Here is a 27,481-nt window from a genome sequence, read left to right as displayed (position 1 = left end):
CATCAACAGTCTCTGCCAGATAGATTTGAGAACTCTCGAGTGCTTCGACATAGCTATGCCCCTAATGTACACTTTAAAAAGCCTCCCACACAGATTGGAAGTTGTCTACAGATCCAATGTTAGCCTCGAAAAAGACATCAATCTCTTCCGCCAGCTCTCCCCTAAGCAGCGGGTCCAGCAATGAGTATGGGGGAAAACGCCATGTAAATGGGGGGATCCGTTTCGTAGGAGCCACTGGTACCAGCAGGAGTGGAGAGTGGTCTGATAGTGTGCGTGTCAGGACTTCACAATCCTTTATGCGCCCCATCATGGAGGAGGGCGCCAGCCAGTAGTCCATTCTGGTGTGAATATCATGGTAGGCAGAATAGTATGTGTAACCTCCCTGTGATGTGTGTCTGTACCTCCATACATCTTCCAGGCCCAAACTAGTGAGCTCCGTTTGAAGCGTTTGCGCAGTGGCAGAGGGCTTACGTGGTGGGCCAGCTGATCTATCCAGTGCCGGGTTAAGCACCAAATTGAAGTCTCCCCCCAGAGCACCTGCGCAGTGGAATAAGTGTGTGTAACATTCGCTAGGTTATGATGAAATTCCGGGGAGTCGTAATTCTTGCCATAAACATTGATGACTATTAGTTCCATCCCCATCCCTTTGCAATGTGATATCACGAAACGGCCCTCCTGGTCCGCCTTCAGAAGCGTCAGAGCCAGTTTCGATCTAGGATTAACCCAGGTCAGCACGTCCCTGGAGTGTCGTAAAGCCTGCTGCTGTGGTATTATCCACCAGACCCCTACTGAGTAGCTTCCTACTTGTGAGAGGAAGATGGGTCACCTGCACAATGGCCAAATCCACCCTCTGTCGCTACAGGTAGCTCTGCACCCTCCTAAGTTTGCGGTAGTCATTGAGGCCCCGTACATTCCATGTGAGTGCTCTAAGCACAGCAGGCCGATCATGTGCAGTCGCCTCAGTTGTGCTTGACATCGCTCTTATGTACGTGTAGCTCGTATGGCAAATTATTTCGTGGGCCCAGGGCGGGCAGTGTGTGCATACAGTGGATACGCTTACCTCTTTTCTAGGTTTGTTACCTATCGTGAGGACAAACAGGCCAGTTGTCTTCATACTAAGCTGCCGGATGTTCTTTTGTTTGTCTTTGGTCTGGCAAAGATTTGCTGGACACAGTCAAATATTACTTATTAGTCCTTTTGACATTTCTTATTTTGCTTGATAGCCCTTTTTATTTAAGTCACCCACTGTGATGCATTTATTAAATGGCTTTCATATGTGTCCACCTGCTCCTCTTACTATGCTAAAGCTGGACCTTAATTTGGTCTTTATCCTTTTTAGGTCGAGCCTAGCGGGAGGATTCTTGTGAGCAAACTTTTCTGTGTGGGTCTCACTCCGCCCACACACCTCCCACATATTGGATTGGCCTTTGCGTGTGGCTTTTAATAATGAAAGCAAGCTAATGGCCAAAGGCGGGTGCATGTCCCACCTCTTTTCCAATGTGTCACTCCCACAGTGTTTTGCTTGCGGGAGCGAGCAGCGGCGCGCAGGGTGGCAGCTGTATTCCTCGTTTTATTCTTCCTTGTAGCGCGCACCACTTACGGGCACCCTTTCAGCTAGCGCACATCACACATCACTCACGGGACGTGGTTCTTTGTACAGTTCTTCACATTCATATGGAACCTGTGTTTATTTATTGGAAGATGTAAATAAAAGCTTTTAAAAAGGACCCCTCCCCATCAAAGAAGCATCTGACAAATTGAAATGTTAAATCTGATTCCTTGATTTTAAAGAGATAAATCAATTGATTCTTCTTCCGTAAAACCATTTAGTGATCCGAAAAAGAAAAAGTACACAATAAACATCTATAGTTGTGTACAACACCTCATTCACCACACATTGGAACAGTTGTACGCATTACTCCTTGTACAAGTGAAAACAAGAGCCTCATCAGTCATGTTGCCCAGGCGCTCTTCTTCCCACCAAGATTAGGGAACTGATATCGTTTTGTTTCTATGCACAAGTGGGCTTGTGGGGGAAGGGCTCCGATATGTTCTTCCTTTTGAAGTGGCCACACTACAGGGCGGCTAACACTTGGACATTATGTGAGATGAGGTTGGTGCCCGGCTCCTGTGACTGATGCGCCTGTGCTCGTGTCACCCGGCTGTTTACAGAGGCTCCACGCTGCTGGCCAGACGTAAGGGGCGGTGATTCACGACCACTTCTCACCCCTATCTGGGCTCCCCAAACACAGACATTATATCTCAGAAAACTCTTGCTCGCCCCTTTGATCTACTCAATAAAAACATCTGGCAGATAAGAAAAAAAAATGATGTCTAAGCGTGCACCCCTTTCGATTTTGGATGTCAGACTTTAGGACTGTTCTCAACGCACTTATTATTGTCACAGAATAAGCATTGAACGCAAAATAAGAGTTTGCAAGATACAGCAGCGTATCACAAAGATGTATGCAAGGCCTTTATTTCTTTGAGGACTTTTATAGCACCAACCTCTTATTGTACACGTCAGAACGCTTTGCATAGTTGAAAACGTTATAATATACAATTTGCGATCAAAGCTATGCTTAAGAAATTACAATCACAGAAAATCGCAGTTAAATTTGAATATCATGATTCTTAACTTAACTACCTTTACACTGTCATTTTTTTAATTGGGTCATTCCATTATACATAATATCTTCTTGGTTATATACAAGGTAACAAAAATACTTATAATACTTTTTTATTATAACTTTTCAACATGCTGCACAGCAGCCACAATGCTCTATAACATAGCTTGAAAACATTGGCAACGCCAAGAACGCTGGCTATACACTTATAAGGACCCAAAGGCGAGACCTATTGGCTATGCCAATGCTTGTTACGCGTGCTTTGTGTGAGCCTATGCTGACACCTGGCTGCAGCTTTGTGTCACTTCCAGTGGTGGGACAGAGCCACCATGGAATCTGATTGTGTCACTTACTGGTGGGTTGGAATTATTGCCATCCATTTACTGTATCTAGACTGGAGCTTGAGAGGATTCAAAAGGTAAGGAATCTGTGGTTAGAGTAGTCATCAGAAAGAACATTACTGACGTTGGCTACTTGTTCTTTAGAACTATTGGTACATCTGCATGTAACACTTCAATTGTGACAGGATGATAATGTCTTACTCTTTGCCAAAGTTAGAGCATAATAAGTTGAGGAGCTACCTAAGCCTCACCAAAACTGTGACTGAATAACCTACACCACCAGACTTGGCTTTCCACTACAAATAATCAGTGTTTGAAACAACATTTTTTTCTTTCAGATTGCTTAATTAAATTCTCCCTTTTTTATTTTGATGCATAGGCGTTGTGGAATATTTGAGCAGTGGAGTAGTTGCGGACAATCACAAAGACTTTAAGGAACTTCGATACAATGAATGCCTCATGAACTTTCACAACAATGGAAAGAACGGCCCTATCTCAGATGGGAGAATATCTCATGGCTTTCAGTTAAGGAGCGCCTATGAAAACAACTCGATGCCTTACACCAATTATACCTTTGATTTCAAGGTAAGTATCATTCTGATGGATCTTTCTAATCACAGATTCATCTAATTCTGCCTCTTAAGTAATACAGACTGGATCCGGAAACATGTGCATAGGGTCTGCATGCTGGCAGATTGGACCATTGGTCTCCGTCTAGCCTTTGTACCTGATGTCTCTGGGAGAGGAGTGGGCCTAACAGCTAGGGCGGTCGACCTTGAATCTGGGGAACTGGGTTTGAGTCTCGGCAATGAAGCTGAACATCCTGTGATTCTGGGCAAATCACTTAACTCCCTGTGCCTAACAAAAATGAATTTGTCCTCATGTAACGAAACTGGTGCTATGTAAAGCGCTCTGATACCCGACTTGGGTCAAGTTTGCGCTATATTAAACTTCGTAAAATAAAAATGACCGAGCGGTATGTAAGAGTGATGTCAGTTCTTCAGCTCTGGCATTTAGTTACTTCAATTATTCAAACTTCTTTTGGAAGTGTTTTTTATTAAAAAAATTTGACAGTGTGCAGGGTCGTTGTGACCCAAAACTCCATTGTTTAAATTTTGCTGAAAGATGATGTTATTTATGGGCCTGGAAGCCATTTATTTTGATGCTTCAGTACCAAGCCTGTCCATTGACAAATGCTTATTGATGCAGCGAATGTGCAGTTGAGAATAAGAAGCTAAATTCTAGATCACTGAGCATAAGAAACCGGGTCTGTCCCACTCTAAGTTTGGGGCTGTTCCAGGTTCATTCCCATTCACCAACCTGAGGCAAGTTCAAAAACAAGTTGTAAGACGAGTCAGAAAGGAAACACAAGTTTCAAGCTGGGGAGCTTCACCTCTTCTATGTTCTCACGCTAAGGAAAGAATTTATAGGCAACGCTCAAAAAGCCAGACTCTGATCTGATTTTTGTTCTGAGCCGATGTGCCACAAGTTCTCCTGGCCACTGTTGAATCTGCAGCAAACTGCAGGTGTTAAGAAAGCCATGCTGTTTGCAGCTCTTCGGGATGGTCATGGATTCCTCATGTGCACCTCCTGGCTTCACAAATCTGTTGTGGGCTTCATGTCCGGATCCTCTCCTGACACAGATTGACCCTGTACTAATACAAACTGTCAGGCCATAACTCAACAGTTGTTTGATTACTCGCACAACCCCGGCTCCAGAGATGCCAGTACAGGATTCCACTCCTAATCTGATCGCAGATGCTGAACTGACTTCAGCTAGGGTGTGCCAATGTTGCACTATACAATAAACAAGACTTAATCTAAGTATGAGGAAAACTCTTCTCCTGTTCCTTAGCCTCAGAGGTAATGTTTTGGGAACATTAAAAACAACCTATTTTGCTCTGATTGTCGTCTTTGATCTTGAGCATTTTCCCCACAGTGAAGATGATGATGAAGAGCCAGAACTCTTGCTCCCCTCTCATTACTATGATGCAACCTTTGCTAGAGACAGAATTGTATTTACCCTTAGGGATCCCTAAAAAATAGTATGCTTCTTTTGCAGTGCCGGTATGAAGAGCTGTAAGGTGCTAAATCAGCAGTTTCCTACAACAGAGACTAAGGCCAACCATCCAGCCAAAATGTTGTGGTCTAGCCTTTGAAGCCCTCATTACCATTAAAGGAAGCCTGGACTGATTAACTTGTGGCGGCTTAGTCAAGCCTTGCTCCAGTATGCCAGTAAGTCAGTCGATTTCTGGATGTCCCAAGCTCAAATGCAGGTGATCCAACTTTTCTAAAACAGTATCCTACTTCTGAGATTCTTCTAGTTCAGGCCCCTAGAAGCAAAGTAAATCCAACATATTTTCCTACTGGACAGAGTATTAAAGAAAAAAGGCATTTCGGTCTTGAGTCTTTTCATCCAGTAGCTTAGTGCACAGTTCCTTGAATGCTGTTGGTCTCTTGGGTCCTGTCACTTATGCCCTCTGGACATTGGGAGTGAGATTTTAGATGCTTTTCTTGAAATCTCATGGAATTCCTTTGCGCAGACAGTTCAAGGATTTCCAGGCCTCAGCAAAATCTATTTTGTTGTCCCACCTGGATAACACTGATTGTGTTGCATGGGCTGTAGGAACCAGATGCCACGCTTGGATGTGTGCCACTGGGTTTTCTGAAGACATCTAAGCCTCACTTATGGATATGCCCTTTTTAAAGGGCTCATTTGTTTGGCGAAAGGCACATTTTTTCCTGGAACACATTTAAGGACAGCAGAGTTTCCTTTTGGTTGCCTATCCTTGTTTGCCAGTTCCATCAACAGTATTGGAAGTTTTAGAGGCTATTCCAGGGGCCTTACCTAACGGTAGAGGTAGCTGTCAAATCCAGTTTACCCTTTTCCTGCCTCCAAGGGCAGGGGCGGTTGAAAGGGATAAAATCGAAACCGGCAGCCCTCCCCTCCTCTCTCAGCATGTCTGCCACTAAGCCCTTTTAGTATTTCCTCCATCAGCCAACAATGGCCCCCCAGGAAGGTCTTATCAAGCAATGTCTAACCCACTGGCACTTGCTTATGTCAGACTAGTGGGTTCTTCAGTATTGTTTAACATGGTTATGCCTTTCACTTTTGTGCTTGCCATCTCACTCTCCTCCATTTTTTGCTCAAGACTTTTGCAGATTGTGTTGCTCTTCTGTTCCAATAGGTGGTGATGTTAGTTACCAAGGGAGCAATCAGTATTGTACCCAAGGTAGAGAGGTATTTATTGGTCCCCAAAGAAAGATGAGGGTCTGAGACAGATATTAAACCTCAGAAAATAGAACTTGTTCCTCAAGAAGATGTTGTTCAGAATGATGACACATTCTCAGGGGTGCTGGCCTTGGATCCTAAGAACTGGGCGATATCCCTAGAACTGCAGGATGTCAATTTTAATGTTCTGGACCTGCAGGCCCACAAAAATTATTTTTGCTTTGTAGTTGGGTCGGACTACTTCAAATTTACAGTCCTATCTATGGCCTGATATTGGCCCCTCAGGTCTTTATATCCGTCTTTTCGGAGGTAGGAGCCCATCTTTATTCAAAGCCAAAGACTTTCAGTAGTGGGAGGTGTATGCCAACCTGGCACGCATGTCCCCTCCTCCTCCCAAAATATCAGTGGTGATTGATGCTTGCACCGACGGTTGAGGTGGTGACCTGGAGGTTTCTGGTCTCCCATGTAGCAGCTCCATCACATCAGTATTTTGGAAGCGCATGGTAATCTGCCTGGCCCTCAAGGCATGTATCCTTCCGTCAAAGCAGGTTGACCTCACTGCTAAAAGACAACAGTCGCCATTTGGTACTGCAGCAAGCAGGGCAGCTCTGTCTGTATGATGTGAGGCTGTACAGTAGCAGAACTACACAAGGTCTCCCTGACGGTGAAATCTCCTGGTGGGGTCCCTCCAGATCAGGTGGATGAGCTCAGTAGGCTTCATCTTCAGGTCAAAAGTTGCATCTGGAGTTGACACAAGGTATAATCACATGGTGGGCATGCACTCTGTAGATCTTTTTTGCTACCTCAGAAAACGCTCAATGTTCAAAATTTTTAACTCAAGAATTTCCTCCTGGAGGATCTCTAGGGAAAGCATTCCATCTTCATTGGTTATTCTGGCCTCCTATATGCATTTCAGTCTCTGCTGCTAATCCAATCCGTCCAGAAGAAAGTGAGGTGGTACTGAGCAAAGCTAATACTGGTGGCCCTAGATTGACACTTGAACCTGGTGACCCTCCATGACTACCCTCCTCTTCAGCTTCTGTAGTGTGGTTCCTATATTCCCAATAGGCTCTGCGCACTGGAATAACATATACTATAGTTTAGACGTAGGACTGAGGTCGACTAGGTCTCTATCGCACATATTAGACTTAATTGTGAGTGCCAGCTAGCTCAGAGGTCACTAGAAACTATCTCGAATTCACAGGAAAGGATTAGTTTCTGACAACCGCATAAACATGACAACTTTGTTTCCCAAGAATAAGAAATCAATCTCTAGAGTCGCGGAAACAATACATGGCTATTTTACTCAGTCAATCGTGCATGCTTCGTTTCACCAGAGGTGCTGAGAAAATAGAGAGACGGGCGTTTTCAATAAAAACAGTCTTATTTTCTCAGACATAAGAAATGTACTGCCACAATCGTAATACTGGTTATAAATTATAATGCGTACAGTATGAATAGTATTATAAAATAATACTGTAAAAGCATGGTATGGTTTCTCAGCCATATAAAATAACATAAGATACATACATTAATAAATAATGACTAAAAGTACTCAACTGGTGCTTCTAAAATACGCCTATCCCGATGTACCTAACCTAGGTCTAGTACGAGGGAAGAAGTAAGTGAGGTGGAGCCTAAGTTTAGTATTCTTTTGCCAAGAATCTTTTCCAAGAATTCTCTAAGGGTCTAAGGTACCTTGGTTTTAGAATGAAGGAGGTCTTGTTTCTCTTTCTCAGGACTCGATATCCCCGTAACCCGCCAGGGTAACCTGGAAACACTGGAGCTGGATTTCTCGGCAGAAGAAAAGACAGCGTCTCTCAGTGCGTCAGCTGGAGGGTCGGCTTCCTTCGGCACTTGCTGCTGCAGGGCACGTCGGGCAAGTAGATAGTCTAACTGCTCCAAACCACTGTGTGTTTGAATGGGCAAATGTAGGCTTATTTATACCTTGAAGGTGCCGAGTTTGACGTATGATTGGACATTATAACGTCATCAAAGACTCAGTTCTTTGAAAACTCCATGATTTCCTAGATAAATTAGTATTCAGGTAAGGGGAAGTCCCTAGCTGCAGAAGGCGGGTTTTTCCAAGAAATCGTTGTGGATTCTCGGATCTTAGTGGAAGTTGCCATGCCGTATTTGGGCAGCACAGGCTCAGTCTAAATAAGGGTATAATTTCTATGCCTATATAAGGATCGGGTGATTTATACCTATATATAGGCATGAATCAGGAAAATTACACTAGGGTCCTAGATTCGTACATAACACCCACTCCACGATGTTAAGTTCAATAAAACTAAACGTATAAGCACTGAACATTTCTAAAGCTAGTGTTTACAATCCCACCCAGAATACAAATTGCATTTGAAAAGGTTTGTTCACATGAAATGAGTATAAAATGTATGAAAAAAACAAGTCTCAACAGATATGAAGCATATTATGAGAGCATATATTCTAACCTTTATGAAATACGAAATTACATTCATGAAATGTCTCTTAAGGTACAGCAAAAAAGTCGAGACTATCCCATAGCATAATACATAAACTGTTTTGTTTTTTAGGACAAGGCCAAATATTGTCATTTAGGAAGTTTTCCAAAAGAAATCTTGTTCTCTAAGAATAGTTCTACTTTAAGCAGATTACTCAGTGCCAAAGTTCTATTTTGGAAAAATTTCAAATTGTTAGATGGTTTGTTTTGAAAAAAACGAAGGCCGAATTTCCGAGGTCTGGGAACGCTGTGTGCATGAATCAAAAGTTATTTTCGGTGTCAGGAGAAACATCAGATCGGCTAGGCTGGCAAAGAAACTGTCTACCATAGTAGGCGAAAGCGGAGCCACTTCAGTTAGCAGCTCAAATGTGCTAGATGAGGATCATCGCCGTCAGCATTTGATGCATTAGCAATGTCCGCAGTAGGTGGTACCTGTTTGCCTGTAGAGTTGCGCATCTCACCCTCATTTAGACTTGCCGGTGAGACCTCAATGAATGCCGTCATCAGAATTGGTAGCCGTTGGGGGCAACACGACGCGTGAGTTGTTACCCGACCTAGCAAGACGTCCACATCCGATGGCAGGACTGATGGAAGTGTAAGACAAATGTACCAACACGTATTCCTCTCCGCAAAGCTGGCATCTTAGAACAGGTAAGATGCAATCTGCCAGATTGGTCTGAACGAAAGGACCCAAGTGGTGTTCAGATCTCTTAAACGAGCTAAGCCAAGAACCTGTGTAATGCGTTCACGATACCTCATGGCAAGGAGAGCTTGTTCCATGGTAGCCTGGGTATCGTTGGTGGCTGGTCTTGCCATATCCGAGCAGAAGGAATAAAAATAGAATTCCTGCTACGAGTCCCAAAATGAGAGGCAGGCTGCCGAACACAGAGTGCACGAAATTTGGAAAAATGCAGAGGACTGCTTCAAATGGTGTTAAGTCGCAAAAAAATTGTCTTAAATACATGTGCGATGCCGCTGGTATCAGACATGTTTAAGATTTGACCTAATATTTCTGCGAAATGTACTGGGCAATTTGTTGATAATAATGCATGTATCTCTGCAGAAGTCCTTGCAACTTGCAGATCATACGTTTCTCTGGACGAGGTCAATGGCACAGTTTTTTGCAAAAGAATGTCTTTCATTCTGCTTAAAGTATCAATTCGTATAGAAGAGATATTCAGTGAAGGCCATGCCGTCTCCCTGTCTGTCTTGCTTTTTGGAAACAATACTTGCATACAACAAGTGACCCTGGCCTACACACTAACTAGATGCGCTCTTCCTGGCACCATGCCACAACAGCTGTGATCATTGAGCATAACGTAGCTGCCATTGGAAAGCTGCCTGAAAACTGGTTCCATCAAGGCTGCTGGTGTCCCGTGCAGGTGGCAGGAAAGGTTGTTTGAAGAACCTTTGCAGGCTCCGTGTAAATTAATACCTTCACATAAGAGTGTACCACTCAGTGAGTTCTTACAATTTTTACCACTAAGAAATACTTCCTTTCCCCCACTCCAACATTTGTGTGTGTATACGGTAAAGTCCAGGTCGACTTAATGTATTCTTTACCCAACCTTTCATACAGGCCCGCTGGTATGTGGCTTAAGCAATACTGAAAATGGAAAATCGTCACTGGTATCGTGATGGTGCCATGTGTTATCCATTCAATGACAGGCTTCTCAGAAACTGTCAATGGTAATCTTTCCAGTTTTTCAATGCTCAGCACCGTATAGTCTGCTCCTCTTTGTGCCAAAGAGATTTGTTTATCTGTAAGGTAAAATACATCAAACAATGACGTGGTGTTGATTAGACGCCATGGCACGTAGCCTGAACGGAGATTTTGTAACGTCCAGCCTAGCTGCATTATAGAACGTAATTGGGACTGGCCATGTTGTAACATTAGCAAGTCCTGCTCTATTATGTCAATGGCAGATGATACAATGCTGTCCAAAGAATACATTCTGGAGGACAGAGTCGTTAACCCATTTTCCACTACAGAGAGCTTTCTCTAAATTTATACGATCAATTTCTCGTATATTTTCTGCAGTTTCCATTTGCGTGATTTTCCAAGCTTCATTGTAAGCAGCGTATATACCGGCGTATATGAAACTTTTTTGACGTGGTTTGCGAGGCCCCATTAAGAAATCTCGCAAATCATTGCCTTCTTTAAGTAAAGATAAGTGTTTTTTGATTTCTGGAAGTGTGGATTTCTGTTGCCATTCAAGGCATAGTTTTCCTACACTGTAAGTAGTTACTATCCCTGAATGTTGTCTCTGGGAGTATCTTGGATCTGGCCTATTCACTGTGAACCCTTGTGCTTTGTTCAGGAATCTATCTTGACAGTTATTTGTGTCTGTGGGCCAGATTAACCATTTTTTCCAATCAGGATTAGTTCTGTTTTGTTTTGAAATATAGGGTACGTCTACCTCCTCTTCTGTAGTCTCATTACTGTCAGATCTGGGCTTAGGTATAGACCGTTTACTTAAATCTTTTATCTTAGCCAGGTAAAGACAAGAAGTTTGTTGAACAGTGTAATTTAAAAACATTATTTGTGGGGGCATGGCCAAGATGGCGGCGAGGTAGGGAGCAACTTGTGGAGCTCCCGCCCATCGTCCACCACACATAGCGGCGTACAGCTTCATGGTGAGCCGCCGACTGCCCGGAACGGTGACGGATTGTGCCCTCGAGGCCCCCTGGCACTGACCGCTCCGGGGGCCCCGCCAATCGACTCCTGTTGGTGCCGGAGGCTGCCGACCGCGCAGGCCCCGCAGACGGGCAGGCTGTGAAGGAGTCTACCGAGGCAAGCGGCCCGCGTGCGGGCCTAGTTTCAACACGAGCACTGGGGCCCCGCGGAGGTACCGAGACCGGCGAGTTGGAGTTGGCAAACTGCTGCTGCCGGAAGTCGAGAACATCCCAGTACTGTGCACAACTGGCGCGGCGTACAGTGTAGAGCCAGATACGTGGGCTCTGACCTGCGGGGAGGCCCACCGCGTTTAAGGGCGAGGAAGCGGCCCAGCAGCTTTGGACGTCGAAGGGGAGGCGACGACGGGAGAAGTGAGCACCTGGGGGTGGCTGGTCCCTTGGAGCAGCATTTGGACACCAGCGCTGGGATTGGGGAGGACCGGCCATCACCCCAGACACCGACACGGAAGGAGCGACCACCAATGAGCCCCGCCCGCGGAATCAGGGGCGTAGATAAGAGCCCAAGCGAGTGACTTCAAGGCGGTGAGAACAGGGGCTCGAATAGTGGCCCAGCGACAGGATTGACCACGATACACAGTGCAGGCCAGACAGGGAGTGACACATGGACTGTGGAGCGCTCTGATGGACTGCGAGACCTGGCCCTGAGAGGTGAGGAGCGCAGAGGCGGGGCCAGGGGCCCAACCGCTTACTGTGAGGCCGGGACATGGCGAGGACCCGGGTGAGGCGGAGTGCGCCTGTGACGACTGCATAGGGCGAAGTCGGGAGTGGAAGGGGCGCTGCCCGACGGCTCCGCCAGACATCGAGCGAGTCCCCCGGGAGAGGCGAGGGGCCTGCATGGTGGGGGCTCTGAGCTTACTTGCGAAGAGGGAGGATCCCCCCTGCGTCTGGACTGAACCTGCTGCTGGCTGCACACTTTGAAGCGGAGAGGTTTGGGCGGTCAGTATCTCACTCCTGACACAGCGCTGGCGCCCTGAGGATAATGTCCACAGCCAGGACACGGAAGCAGAAGTCGATCAAATAACTTTTTGACCAGACCCCCTCCTCCCCGGGAGCCCCGAACCCCCCGGCCCTGATGGCGAATAGTCAACCCCGTTTAGAGGGGGGAAAAGCCCCCATCACAAAGTCATTTATGGAGTCACTCTTCAACACTCTCCGGTCCGACATACAATCTGTTAAAACGGAACTGACTGCTCAAATGCGGGAAATCCGCATAAATGTGGATAGCGTGGGTGAGTGGGTAGCCACTCTGGAAGAAAGGAGCGATGAGGCGACAACAGAACTGAACACTCAGCATCAGGAAGTGATACGCCTACAAGATGAGCATCTAGATATGCAGGTTCATCAGGAGGATCTGGAAAACAGGTCTCGAAGGCACAACATCAGGATCCGTGGGGTGAAGGCGTCGGACGAGACCAGGGATCCCCTTCGCCTTTACGGAGGGCCTGTTCAGACACATCCTGGGTGGTCCAGCAGACTCTCCCATCATCCTGGACAGGGCACATAGGGTTGGCTCACCTCGAGCACCTAACGCTCCACCAGCGGATATTTTGGTCTGCCTGCAAGACTTTAAAGCAAAGGAAGCGATACTGGCCAAGGCACGCACCATGCACCCAATATCCTACCAAGGTTATTCTCCAGTGCTATACCAAGACCTTGCTCTAATTACGCTGCAACGCAGAAGGCAGTTCCGCCCGGTCACGGAGCACCTCCGACAACAGAACATTACATACTCATGGGGGCATCCGTTCCGGCTTATCTTTCGCTTCAAGGACAGACTACACCAGATGCGCTCCCTTACTGAGGCGTGTCAGCTGCTGGGTATAGCGGTGCCACTGGAAGAAGAGGAGCAGGAGGAACGCGACTCGGAGCCTGGGACTTCACCATCAGGTGGCGGAAACCCAGGAGAAGGCGCAGAATCCGGAAACCGAATCAGCGAGCCATAGAACAGGGTCGACAAGAAGCGCTCGCCACCGCCGCTGACGCCCTGGCCGGGCCTAGTTCGGACGTTGAATGACTGTGTATTGCAAGGTTCTCCTTTCACCCTTAGGTCGGCGGCTGGCAGATTAGTGGTGGATGGCGGGTGGTCCTGGACCGCCATTCTGGACTACATTCTGAGTCCCACCATGATGACTTCCCGGATACCCGGGGAAGACTAACATTGTAATGTGAACTGTGTTTTCCGGTTTGGAACAGTTTTTTTGTTCTTAGTTTTGTTTCTGGATCAGGTTGTGGGGTTTGGGGGTTTTCTTTTCAGGGTAGGGGTCCCTCGTCCACTTTCCCCTGGCCCTCATCCACGGCATCCCCGCGTTGAGCCTGCAGCGAAATGGCCCTTTCTTCCTCCGCCCACAGTAAGGGACGGTGGGTATAGCCACTGGACCCCTTCTTACCCCACCAATGACAGGTGACACGCTTAAGGTCCTGACCCTCAATGTGAAGGGTCTGAACAACACGATCAAAAGAAGAGCAGTGCTCAATTACCTGGAACACTCTAAGGCAGATATCTGCCTCCTTCAGGAGACACATCTCCTCACCAAAGATCACCACAGGTTGCGATCCAAATACTTCCCCACGCAGCTGTTCTCTTCCAGCACTTCTAAGACTGCAGGATTTGCCATTTTGGTTTCTCACTCTTTCCCCGGTAGGGTGATTCAGAAGGAGGCGGAGATAAAGGGCTGTCTCCTCACATATCAGTTTTCCATGGGGGGCTTGACTCTAGTTATAGGCTCCATCTACGCTCCCAACGAGGGGCAAGTCAAGTTCTTACGCACTGCCCTGCGGGAGGCAACAGCAACACCAGACCGCTATCTGCTGCTTGGGGGGGGGCCTTAATCTAGTACTCGATAATGAGTTAGATCACTCCTGCCAACGGAAGACACAGGTTGGGGTTCTCCCGAGTGCAGACCAAACACACATGAAAGAATTAGGACTCCTTGACATGTGGCAACACTTTCATCCGCACACGTACACCTTCTTTTCTGGGGCTCACAAGACATACGCGAGACTCGACTATTTTCTCTGCTCCACATCCCTTCAGGCCTCCGCCACTGACGCTGAAATTCTGACGGCGTCACTGTCAGACCACTCCCCGAACCTAGCCACCTTCTGTCTCCCGCGTTCCTCTCGCCCTTCGAGACAGTGGCGGCTGCGAGACACCCTTCTACACCAGCACGCAGTGGTTAAACAGATTCAGAAGGCGATATCTCACTTTTAATTCCACAAAGCCAACCTCTTTATCAACCCAGACAACGGCTTTAAAGGCGGTCCTTAGGGGCGAATTCATCACAGTTTTCTCTGCACAGAATAGAGAACGGAGCCAGAAAAGGGCAGAACTTACACAGAAGGTGCGAGAGCTTGAGCAGCTACACCAGCGTACGGGGGCTCACTGTGGGTGGAGGCAATTATGCACCGAGCGGAAACAACTTGCAGCGTTATACCACGACAGGGCGGAGTATGCGGCCCTCAGGCTCCACCTTTCTTTCTATACTGGGGGTGATAAATGTGGCCACATCCTGGCCAACAAACTCAGGGAGAAAAGACAACATCAGAGAGTGCAGGGTATATGCTAGACTGGAGGTGGAGTGATAGTAGACGATGCAGCCATTGCGGCAAAATTTAGGGATTTTTATGCAAAACTGTACATGGGGGACAGCTTAGACGCTCCCCACAGTGCCGACTATCTTGCAGCGGCAGGGATGTCTGCCCTTACTGAACCTCAGGCCGCCTTCCTGGACAGGCCTATACAAACGGAAGAGGTTATTTCGGCGATTTCCCGCCTCAAGCTGGGTAAGTCGCCTGGCCCGATGGTTACACGGCCGCTTTCTAGAAATCTTTCTGTTCTCAATTAGCCCCCATATTAACAAACCTCTACAACACATTTGAGCATACGGGCAATATCCCAGGGGAAATGCTGGAGGCGGCGATCGTGGTTATTCCAAAACCGGGGAAGGACGCGGGGCGTACCGGCCTATTTCACTTTTAAACATCAACCTTAAATTGTACACTAGTATTCTAGCGAACCGGCTGGCACCATACATGGCTCAACTGGTTGAGCCTGACCAGGCTGGATTTATATCACAGAGGCAAACCAGCGACAATACGAAACGCGTACTCCACTTGATAGCGAAGGCATCTCGCACCCAGGGGAATTTATGCTCCTAGCCATTGACGCCGAAAAGTCCTTTGACAGGGTGCACTGGCCCTACCTAGAAATGGTTCTAATGGCCGCCGGGTTTGGTGAGAAATTTAGGACCCAAATCCTGAATTGCTATCGGCTGCCCATGGCGACGGTTCGCGTAAATGGCTGCTCCTCCTCCCGCTTCCCTATCAGCAGGGGTACGCGGCAGGGTTGCCCCCTGTCGCCGCTCCTCTTCGCGCTCTATATGGAGCACCTAGCTCTGAGAATCCGGAAACACCCTCTTATTTATTTATTTTTTTTTTTGAATATTTTTATTGTATTTCTTATATGAGATTATATGACAATAAAAGAAAAGCGTTATAAAACAGGGGCTGACCCAATATAGTCCAAGGACCTGGGTATTCAGTAGTATAGACAACAATTGGTCCTTGACATAATTATACCATAGAAAATAATCATTACATTCGGTCAAGTTGATTTACTCCACACGAAGACTGAATCTATATTCTTAATAACATAAGTAATACTAGCCCACATTAACAAAAAATCACACAGTCAGTACCAACAAACCAATGGAAACAAAAAAGTCCAATAAGGACGGTCAGTTTAATATACAATATAACAAAGTTTGGAATTCAATGTATCTCTGTACATAAATTTACATGGATAATAAACCAAAATATATTTCTATAAAAAGAGAACGTGCACAGAGAAAGAAGTAAAGTATGTGCTCAAGTGAATGATCAAGAGGATCAGAGAAACATAGTGTAGGTCATTTATATACAAAGAAAAACGAGCCTGCCCTGGGTAACGTTTGTAAAAAATGTACTTCTTTTTTACTAGCTTATTTGCTATATACAATTCCTTAGTCCTTGAATTGCACCAATGGCAATGGGATTAAAGGGAAAGGGGTCAATAGGTGCAGGCTCCCAAGGGGGAATGTCGTTGACGTTTCGACCCAACCATACAACGGGTGGTTCAAGTCCTCAACAACGGGTCTTCATCAGGACGGGGTGATAAGGGGATGTCTTTCAGAGTGCACGTCAGTTAAAAACTACTATCATTGGGCACCCTTTCGTGGTGCTTCGACAGACAGTGCGACGATTGGTCCGCACTCAAAATTTGATAATTTCCAAAAGTATTACCAACGCGTTCGTTTGGGGGTGTTTTCAAAGAAAATGACATCGAGTGCCCGTTTTGCTGTAAACAGCGTAGAGTAATTAATCCTCCAGCTCTGCTCAGTGGCGCACAGCTTCCAACTTCAAACTTCAACTCGCGTTATGGAATGCATTCCATAACGCGAGTTGAAGTTTGAAGCTGTGCGCCACTGTCGAAGCACCACGAAAGGGTGCCCAATGATAGTAGTTTTTAACTGACGTGCACTCTGAAAGACATCCCCTTATCACCCCGTCCTGATGAAGACCCGTTGTTGAGGACTTGAACCACCCGTTGTATGGTTGGGTCAAAACGTCGACGACATTCCCCCTTGGGAGCCTGCACCTATTGACCCCTTTCCCTTTAATCCCATTGCCATTGGTGCAATTCAAGGACTAAGGAATTGTATATAGCAAACAAGCTAGTAAAAAAGAAGTACATTTTTTACAAACGTTACCCAGGGCAGGCTCGTTTTTCTTTGTATATAAATGACCTACACTATGTTTCTCTGATCCTCTTGATCATTCACTTGAGCACATACTTTACTTCTTTCTCTGTGCACGTTCTCTTTTTATAGAAATATATTTTGGTTTATTAGCCATGTAAATATATGTACAGAGATACATTGAATTCCAAACTTTGTTATATTGTATATTAAACTGACCGTCCTGATTGGACTTTTTTGTTTCCATTGGTTTGTTGGTACTGACTGTGTGATTTTTTGTTAATGTGGCCTAGTATTACTTATGTTATTAAGAATATAGATTCAGTCTTCGTGTGGAGTAAATCAACTTGACCGAATGTAATGATTATTTTCTATGGTATAATTATGTCAAGGACAATAAAAGAAAAGCATCAGCTGTTACAGGATAGGCTCGTTTTCGGTATACGTCCCCCACAGACAATGTGGAAAAAGAATATGGCATGAATGTCAACTACAGCTGTGCAAGGATACACATGAACAACAACAGTTCGTGAATTATGGCAATGTTCCGTCACGTATGTCCTATAATGCAAACATCCGGATTAGGGCACCTTTGACATTAAACTAACAGTTCAGAAATATTCTAGACCACATGTAACCGATCAGGATTACTTCCAGCGATCTGAATCAGGTATGGGCTAGTGTATTGGTGCTATTCCTTGTGGAAGGTGTATAATGGAAAAGAAGGACAGGACAGTCTGAGCGCGCCAGTGTGTCGGGTCATGTAAATCGTATGTCAATGTCCCCATATCTAAGGTGTTCCTCCTGCTCCATACCCAAAAAAAGAAGTGCGGACATCCCAGGGAGTTGTAGTGTCAGCATTCTCTAATCCGCCTTAGCGACCGCTGGGTGAGGCCTAGGGGGATCCACTGGGCAATCTATATTCAATACCTTTTACACTTGGTAATACACTTTGAACTAGAACTCGCTAAAATAGGAACTGAAAATTAAACGAAATCAAATCAGATGGGAAGTAACTCAGGCAAGGGAGGGTGTGCACGTTACTCTGTCAGCAAAGTAAGTCGTCTGGAATTGCTTGGAATCGTTGCAGTGGGAGAAGGGGGGGTCTCCAATGTAGTGCCTGACCCAGAGGTGTGAGCAGAGGGAGATGGGGGGGAGTGGGGGCGCACGGGGGAGTAGCCGTCGCTTCCCCTCCAGTGTCGCGGAGGTCACTTCCGTCGGTGCTCCGCAGGCGTGTCCATTGGGCGTGGGCCAACAGAGCCTACCCACTCATGGAGGTGTAAGCGCTGGTTTGTCGCGCTGAGCTGTCTCCGGCCCCGGCAGTATCATCAGGGCAGCGATCAAAGGGGAGTGTGTCTAAGTAATACCTCCTTGCAGACATGCCCGGTGGAAAGCAGCCAAGGTATCATCCCAGGCCTGGGCTATAGGGTACATTCAAAGCCCTGCTGTTTCTTCCCTATGCAACGCTATGCTCTCTGCTCTCGCCCAATTATCAAAGGAGTTACGCCAGTGTATCGCTTGAGGAGGCTCGTCGTTCTTCCAGCGCTTAGTAATAAGTCTTCTCGCTGTTATTAGCCCAAGGTCCCAAAATGTAGCCGGGACCTTCGTCTGCTTTGTCCGCTTATAAAGCCCAGTATTATACATATAAGGGGGGTCCCCGTCGGGAAGTGTATTGTAATAGACATACACCAGATTAAAATTACCAACAGAACAATTTAACAAATATGAGAAACAAATAGGAATTGGTATTCGTGATTTATTTACCAAAACACTGCGCGATTGCAGGTAGCAATTAATGAATCAACATATGTGAATAACAAGCCCCAGGGGAAAGGAAAAGGGGGTAGTGCTCAAGGGAGTGATAAAAGATAAGGAAAGTTAACACAGTATAACAAAGGTAACAATTGTAATCCAAAGTAGGTGACAATAAACAACCAATTATAATGCAAATGCCAGAATAAAGGCAAAAAATCAAAACATAGTCAATAGATCACATTCGACGGTCACATCTGATTACTCGATGGATCGGGGGTGTGCCGGAATATCAACAAGGAAAAGAAAAGTCGACGTTTCGACCCCTAACAGCAGGCTAGTTAAAGTCCTTTCAACGGGGTCTTCATCAGGACGTCACAGGGAAAGGGGTGGGGCAAATCATGGGGTACGGCCCAGCCGGGCTCTGTACATGGAGGGGACGCCACACAAGAAAGTCGTGGTCAGTCAAACGAGGTCGGAACTTTAACTTCAATTACTGAAAAATAGTTCTGCCTGTAATCCACGCGTTTTCACGATGCAGGAAATTGAATAAATAAAGCTGCTTTAGTCTCCTATGATCAGAAAAGAATAGCGCAGTCTCAATAGAACTTTCAGGCAATCTTCGTCATGCAATGGGAGCGAAGTTGAACTCATACGGGTCTGACTCAGGACGAGATTGGAAATTACACGCTCATGTGTTGAACAGTTAGCCAGGGAAGCGCCGTCTGCATCAGTGAAATCATCGCACGGAGCTGACTCCAAGGCGGGGGTTAAACTCCTGCGCTCGTGTGTTTAAACAATCAGAAGGAGAACAGCGCCGTCTGCATCGGTATAGCTATGGACTCCGCAACAGCTTCCAAACCCCCGCCTTGGAGTCAGCTCCGTGCGATGATTGCATGACGAAGATTGCCTGAAAGTTCTATTGAGACTGCGCTATTCTTTTCTGATCATAGGAGACTAAAGCAGCTTTATTTATTCAATTTCCTGCATCGTGAAAACGCGTGGATTACAGGCAGAACTATTTTTCAGTAATTGAAGTTAAAGTTCCGACCTCGTTTGACTGACCACGACTTTCTTGTGTGGCGTCCCCTCCATGTACAGAGCCCGGCTGGGCCGTACCCCATGATTTGCCCCACCCCTTTCCCTGTGACGTCCTGATGAAGACCCCGTTGAAAGGACTTTAACTAGCCTGCTGTTAGGGGTCGAAACGTCAACTTTTCTTTTCCTTGTTGATATTCCGGCACACCCCCGATCCATCGAGTAATCAGATGTGACCGTCGAATGTGATCTATTGACTATGTTTTGATTTTTTGCCTTTATTCTGGCATTTGCATTATAATTGGTTGTTTATTGTCACCTACTTTGGATTACAATTGTTACCTTTGTTATACTGTGTTAACTTTCCTTATCTTTTATCACTCCCTTGAGCACTACCCCCTTTTCCTTTCCCCTGGGGCTTGTTATTCACATATGTTGATTCATTAATTGCTACCTGCAATCGCGCAGTGTTTTGGTAAATAAATCACGAATACCAATTCCTATTTGTTTCTCATATTTGTTAAATTGTTCTGTTGGTAATTTTAATCTGGTGTATGTCTATTACAATACACTTCCCGACGGGGACCCCCCTTATATGTATAACATAGCACCCAGGTCCCCGTGACTGCATGGGTTCAACCCCCTTTTGTGTAACACATATAAAGCCCAGTAGGCAGGCCTCCCACATGTTTGGTAAACCCCCTCCTGCCCCCGCCGTCAGGGAGGTCTATATCGCCTTCCAGTAGTCTTGTATAAAAGGGCAAGCCCAAAGCATGTGTAAGAAACCTGCATCTATTAGTCCACACCTGGGGCACGCCGATGTGGTGAGTCCAAAATAGCCGTTTATCATGTCTGGGGATAAGTATGCCCGGTGTATGATGTAGTATTGGATGGTTTTGAAGCGAGAATTATGTGGGATGTTGAGTGCCCCGGCTATTATCATCGCACATTCTTTGTCGGTCCAGTCCCGTCCCCTGTCTTCAGCCCATTTATCCCGTAATACCTGTGGGGAAAACTGTGTGTGTGTGTGTGTAAGGCCTGTGCGAACCAGTGCACTCTGTGTGATCCGTTTCCCATCACATGCAAATATTGTATTAGCAGGTGTGTCGGCAAGTCTTCCGTAAGGTTACCCCAGGCTTGTGTCAGTGTGTGTATGAGTGTTGCGTGCGTCAGAAATTGTCCCGCAGGTAGCCCCGTGTCTGCGGCCAGCGCCTCAAATGGAATTAAGGCACCCTCTGTAAACAGGTCCCCCAGTGTGTCTAATTCAGCCCGTGCCCATCTGCTTAGTGCCGCTTCTGTAAGCGCGCCGTCTTCCCAGGGCATCCCCAGCAATGGCAGAACTGGAGCATATGGCCTGGCAAGGCTTGTGAGTTTCAGACTTCTCACGTAGCATTTCCGTGCCACCACCAGGTGTAGCTGATCGGGGCAGCGGATTCTGGCTAGTGGGTGAAAAAGTGTGTGCACTTGTGCAGTCGTCATGACCACCGTTTCTGTGGCAGTATCTCCCAGATTTTTCCCACTCAGCCAGTAGGTCACCCATTCAAGCTGCGCAGCTAGGTAGTAGAGCTCCTGATTAGGGACAGCCAGTCCTCCGTTTTCCGCCGATGCATACATCGTCTTTAGCGCAACCCTGGGCCGCCCCGAATTCCATATCAGCCTTTTAACCAGTCTCCAACTCACGAAATATACGAGTACGGACATAAATTGGCAAGTTGGCGTAGAAGTACAGTAGTTTTGGCAACACTATCATTTTGGTCAGAGTGATTCGGCTCGGAACATTCAGTGGGAGAGAGTTCCAGAAGGCGACCTGTGCCGTGAGCGATGAGATTGTCCTTACTAAATTGCCTTCCAAGACATCGGTGGGGTCTCGATACATATATATCCCAAATATCGAAAAGTGGTTGGTTACCAGGTAAGTCTTTCGCCTAGTAACGTGATTGCACTTTCCGTCGGCAGGGCGTCAAAGGAATACACCCCTGACTTTGCCCAGTTTACCTTACGACCCGACTTCTCTCCGAATGCACGAAATATGTCGGTGAGTCCTACCTTCCTACATCACTGGTACTATCATGGAGGCCTGGGACCACACTGCCATCTCGGCGCAGTTGACCACATTTCCTTCTTCGATGACCCCATTATTTGATATACAACCCGACTTACATCCAGGCATGGTCCCCTTGCAGTTCGTTAGGGCACCTTTTTGATCTAAATGGCATCATCCCATTTCCACAGATCAGGGAACATTACGACATTCCGGAAAGAGGCCGCCTGGATTACCTACAGTTACACACGTTGTGTCTCTAATGGAACACTAGAGACATCCCCTTGGGCACTCCTTTATCTCCTCCCTTGTAGTTAGAGGATTCCACACTTTTTATATTTCATTACTTAGATGTTTTATTAGGTATTTTCAATGTCTTATATTGAATTCATTCATTCATTCGATTCTCATTATTTCAACATCAGTGACATATATTCCTTTGTATTCCAATGCATTTCGGGCGGTATCACAACGCCCTTCATCAGGGAATCAATACTGAATTATTTTATAGTTGTACTTGTTGCGTGAAGAGAACCCTACAGTACCTACAGTTACGCCATTGGGCTCTACACCCCACGGTCAAACCGCATGCGCAGCGCTTATTGACCCCCTACGAAAAGTAGTTGGTAACCCGTACCTCCGACAAAATTATCTCAGATCTGTACAAACAGCTGCTTGCTCACACCACACATACATATAATGCAGGTTGAGCTCTATGGGAGCGGGACTTAGGAAGGTCTTTAACACACAATGAACGGGAGGGCATATATTATAGGGCACGACACTCAGCTTACCATGCAGGTCTCACAGAAACATTAACCAAAATCGTCACATATTGGTATTACACACCTGAGCGATTGCACCAATTTGATACATGCCAAAGCGACCTTTGCTGGAGAGGTTGTGGTGAGATGGGCATCCTGGTGCATGTCCTGTGGGATTGCAATCGCCTGCGTCCCTACTGGACTCAGATATTGGATGAAGTGGACCAGCACCTTGACACACAGCTTCTGCGATTCCCCTCCTACATCCTGCTTGGTTTACCTTACCCTCTGATGTACCCACTTAAATCCCGGAGAGGCAGGATGATTGCCATTGCCCTAGGGGCAGCCACACAAAACATCTTGGTTCATTGGAGGTCTGCCCAACTCCCCTCACATACATGCTGGCTCCAGCGACTCTGGATGGTGTTGGGCATGGAGAAACTCACGTTGACACTAGCTGGTAGAGGGACAGAATTCCCTGAGATATGGCGACCATTCTTGACATTACTAACACCGGAATTCAGGGAACTGACATGCCCCCGATATTTGCGATTGCTCCGCCTCTCTGACACTCCGATTCCTGCTGTCGCTCCCCGAAGGACTCGTGGACCTCACCACTGACCACTGCATCATTTCCCCCATGTTCCCCTTTCCTTTTCATTTCCAAGTGGACGAGAGGGTGGGTGGGTTGGGGAGGGAAGAGCGTGGGTGGGGGAGGGGGGTAGTTGGGTCCTTTCCTTTTCAAACATTGTCTTAGCTCCTCATTGACAGACCCGCTCCATGCTTTTTGCCGTTGGCAATACTGACCTGGATACTTATTGTTTCTTTCGCTTGCTGTAGGGAGCCGAGGGTCTTGAATTTTTGTCTGTTATATTCACAATAAAAAGATTTAAACCATAAAAACATTATTTGTTCTGGTATAATGCAGGCTCTGAATAACGCTTCTAAACCTTGCACCTGCCAGTCTTTTGTGCCCCAGACAGATTTTGTCTCATTGTTGTCTTTCCAAAAGTCAAAGCCTAGTGTAGACAGCTGAGCATAAAAGTTTGCAGAGTAAATTTGTTTAGTATTGGTCAACATTGTTTTCATTCCTGTCTTATTCATATTTTTGAATTAAAACGTTTCTGGACTCGTTATATTATACCCTGAGAAGTACGGAAATTTGTCATGAAATGATTTTGAGCTACCCTTTGGTGGCGTTGGACAATGTTCCCACTGATTATAAGTAAAACATTTCTAGGGCTTGCAGATTTCTGCAAATAATGGTGACCATAATGATTAAAACAATACATTTGTTCATAATCTGATGAACCTTCTAGGTGTTCATGACTTGTAAATTTAGCTGACATTTCTAAATCTGTCATCATGTTATTAACAGTTTCAAAGTCCCAATCATCAGAAAATGTGCTGGGTGAGACAAAGTCACTTAACGAAACCTTAAACTGGTGTGGAAACTTCAACAGCTCCACCGGGCCATAAATGTCATAATCCGTTTTGTCACATGCTATACCACCTGGTATAGGAACGGCTGTGATGTTCACTGATGACAGGTCTCTTCGTTCACGATGAGATGATTTGTAAGGTTGTAGGAGTAAGTTGATGTTCTGACTTGCAGTGTCCATTGTACTATATTTTCCATCTATCATTTTTCCCAAACTTAATACTTATGAGCCAAAGCAGAAGGAAAAGTACACCTAACACAATCCAAAATTCAACCCATGGTGAAACCAGATATGTTTTCCCAAGTTGATGAAAGAGTTCTGTTATTTTTTCTTTGAAAGTTGTATTTGCTGGCTTTGTTTCAGGTTCACTGGGATCCTCAGAAAATGTATCAAAGTTGATGAAGTAGCCAGAGGCAGTTCTGTCAATTGTTGGAATTGCATCAGGATTGTTATGAATCTTTGGGATGCTGCTTCCTTTGTCATATTTGTGTAGTCAGATGCTACATCGTTGTAGACAGGTGTTTCTTGACAAACTGTTATTTGGGTATCCAGAGGCACAAGTTCCATGGCTTTGTTGCATAGTCCTTCTTTTCTTGCTGCAGGTTTATCAAAGGTGATCAGTCTTTCAGTTTGAGCCTCTTGGATTTTAGCAAGATTTGCTTGTCTGCTGCGTCTTGGGAGTCCACTGGGCCTACTACTTATTATTGGCCACAGGTGTGGTTTGACCAGGTCGATGGACACAACTCTGTTCTCCTTTTTACCAGCAAGGGGCGGTAGTAACACTGATCTTGTACCGTGGATTGCTAAGACAGGTACTGCTTTTCTGTAAGAAGGCCCAAATTCCTTCTTTACCGCAATCTTTTCCCTGACTAGATCCCCAATCTTGCTGGTACAGGTGGTTTCTCTTCAGTGGTCGTTGGCTTTTGTGTCGTGTTACTCGACTTCTTCTTGTTTCATTTAAGTTGTGTAAAACAGCCAACCGGTCTTTGATATCAAAGGGTTTCTGTTCCACCACTGAAGTTTGACAATCTAGGTCTTCGATTAACATTCTAATACCAAACATTAATTTGTATGGAGTGATTCCACCCAGAGAATTTCTTGGCAGATTGTTAAGACTACGTTGGACACTTATTAGATGTTTGACCCACCCATCACCAGAACCTAATACCCTAGCTGTTATAGATTGCTTTATGTAACAGTTTTTTCTTTCCACTACCGCATTATCCTCAGGATGGAAGAGACTAGAATACCGCAATGCAACGCCCAAGCTAGCCTTGGCCTCTTTGTAAGCTCGAGAGCTAAACGCAGGACCCTGGTCAGAATGTAGCGTGCAGATTGCGTATGTGCCGATAAAGACTCGCAAATCTTTTATAACAGTTCTGGCGTCAGCCGAGCGCTGGAGCCATATCCAAATAAATCTTGACCTAGTAGTTGTGGGACCGCATCTGTCCATGGTGACGTCTGCGTATAGAAAGTCTAATGCTGTCTAACAATGGTGTCTGTACTGGGCTGGCTACACTGTAGTCGGGTATCTGGTGACTTTCAAAGCTATGATCTCTAACAGGTATCACAGTTAATTCCAAATTCGTAAACTTGGACGCTCATTCCTGGCCACCAGTACATCTCTTCTAATTCTATTAGAGATTTTAAGATCCCTTGATGTGTCAGACCCTCTCCCATATGTGCTTCTTGAACCAAAGCACCTCTCCTGTTCCTGTTTGGAATTACTCTGTCTCCCACTCCAGGGATTCGGGCAAAAGGAGCGGAGTTTGCATCAATTATGTATGTATACGTGAGTAGATAGTTTAGAGGTAACGCTGCATAGCTGCCTTGCATTGAGGCTTTTACTGCTAGCAATGTTTCACCTTCTATTACTCTTTTTGAGCGAGTGATTGTAGCTACGGAAGCCGTTTGCACAGCTGACTTTGCGGCTTTGTCAGCCAATGAATTCCCTTCAACGTGAACGCCATCACGTTGATGACTGTGTATGAATCATGTGAGTCTTTTGTAGTTCTTTCTGTAATAGAACTACTTGTTCCCAAAGCTTTTTATGCTTGATTGTGCGACCTTTTGTATTTTTGAAACCCTTTTGAACCCAGTTCTGCAGATATTCGTTATAATTCCTGACGCAGTTATACGAATCGCACACTGAGTGTGGGGAATTCGAGATCCGTATTTTCAAGCGCCATCTTGAAAGCCTATAGTTCAGCTCGCTGAGCTGTACAGTCTCCGAGTGATTGAGTTTTAGTGACCATTGGTCTGAATTTACCTTCGTGCCAGCGACCTTTAACAATCGCGCATGCAGCACTATAGGCTTGTTTACCCCAAATTGCGGGCTGTGCTGATCAGTCTGTTTAGATTGTACATCTGTAAAGTTCTGGAGGCAGAATATCGGTCGGCAGAGGACATTTGTGTTCGTATTGTAGGAATTCTTGTGTCTTCAAGTAGGGATCAAACAAGTATTTAACGTCTGTAGCACCAAGAGAGTTAACCCATTGTATCCATCTCGGATGTAAAGCCTTAGCATTGGTAATGCTTGCTTTCGTCACTGCCTCTAAGGCAGGTACAGGTGTAATGATCATTATGCGTTATCCCTGCGCCAGAGCTCTCTCCTTTGCTACTGCAGTTTGAACCGCTGTCAGAATTTTTTCTGTTGAAGTGAATTTTATTTCAGCTTGTGTGTACAAGTGTGACTTGTATGCTATTGTTACCTTTTCACCTTCATTAAAGGTCAGGTACGTGAATCCGCATCTCCCTGGGATGATTCGGATCACAAGATTGTGCGCATTGTCGCGTGTTTCTAACTGTGTTTTTGCTAACATGTCTGTTTGCACTGAACGCAAAATTTCTGTGTGATTTTGAGTCCAATTTGTTGGTTTGAAATCAGTTTGATTAGTTCGTAGAGCGGTTTAACCCTTTCTGCGTAATTTAGAACATAAGTTCCATCAAAATTCAGGAAACCTAGAATTGACTGTAAGTTTTTCAGCGTTTTTGGAGGTTGGAGCAGCGCACATTTCTCTAGGAAGTTTGCTGCCAGGCTTTTGCCTTCACTTGATAACTCGTATCCTAAGATTAGGACGTTGAGGTGGGCAATTCGTGATTTCTTAAAATTGAATTTGTACCCTTCCGAAGCGAACCCAAGTATTATGGTGTTCACTCTTTTCAAGTGCACGTCCAAATCATCGTCTGTAAGCTAGATGTCATCGAAATAAGATAATGCCTCATCATCATATGTTTGTAGTAACTCTGTTACTCTTGCTGAAAATAACCCTGGACTATTCTTGAATCCCTGGGGGAGACGGCAAAATTGTCGCTGTGTCCCCATTA

The 27,481-nt window shown here is 45.8% G+C and overlaps 1 protein-coding gene across 1 annotated transcript in view; it reads left to right on the top strand.

Annotated features, from left to right (window-relative positions):
• LOC147727850 (CCR4-NOT transcription complex subunit 6-like) overlaps positions 1 to 27,481 on the top strand; it is a 1,257,974-nt gene that overhangs the window by 1,148,063 nt on the left and 82,430 nt on the right. Inside the window, exon 11 of the mRNA XM_086961812.1 lies at positions 3,348 to 3,553. Coding sequence (XP_086817938.1) covers positions 3,348 to 3,553 — 206 coding nt within the window. The remainder of the gene's footprint in view (positions 1 to 3,347; positions 3,554 to 27,481) is intronic.

The sequence above is a fragment of the Lissotriton vulgaris genome, chromosome 3_1 (assembly GCF_964263255.1).
Source record: "Lissotriton vulgaris chromosome 3_1, aLisVul1.2, whole genome shotgun sequence".
Classification (NCBI taxonomy): domain Eukaryota; kingdom Metazoa; phylum Chordata; class Amphibia; order Caudata; family Salamandridae; genus Lissotriton; species Lissotriton vulgaris.
The sequence above is the reverse complement of the archived record's forward strand: the minus strand, read 5'-3'. Positions and strand labels throughout refer to the sequence as shown.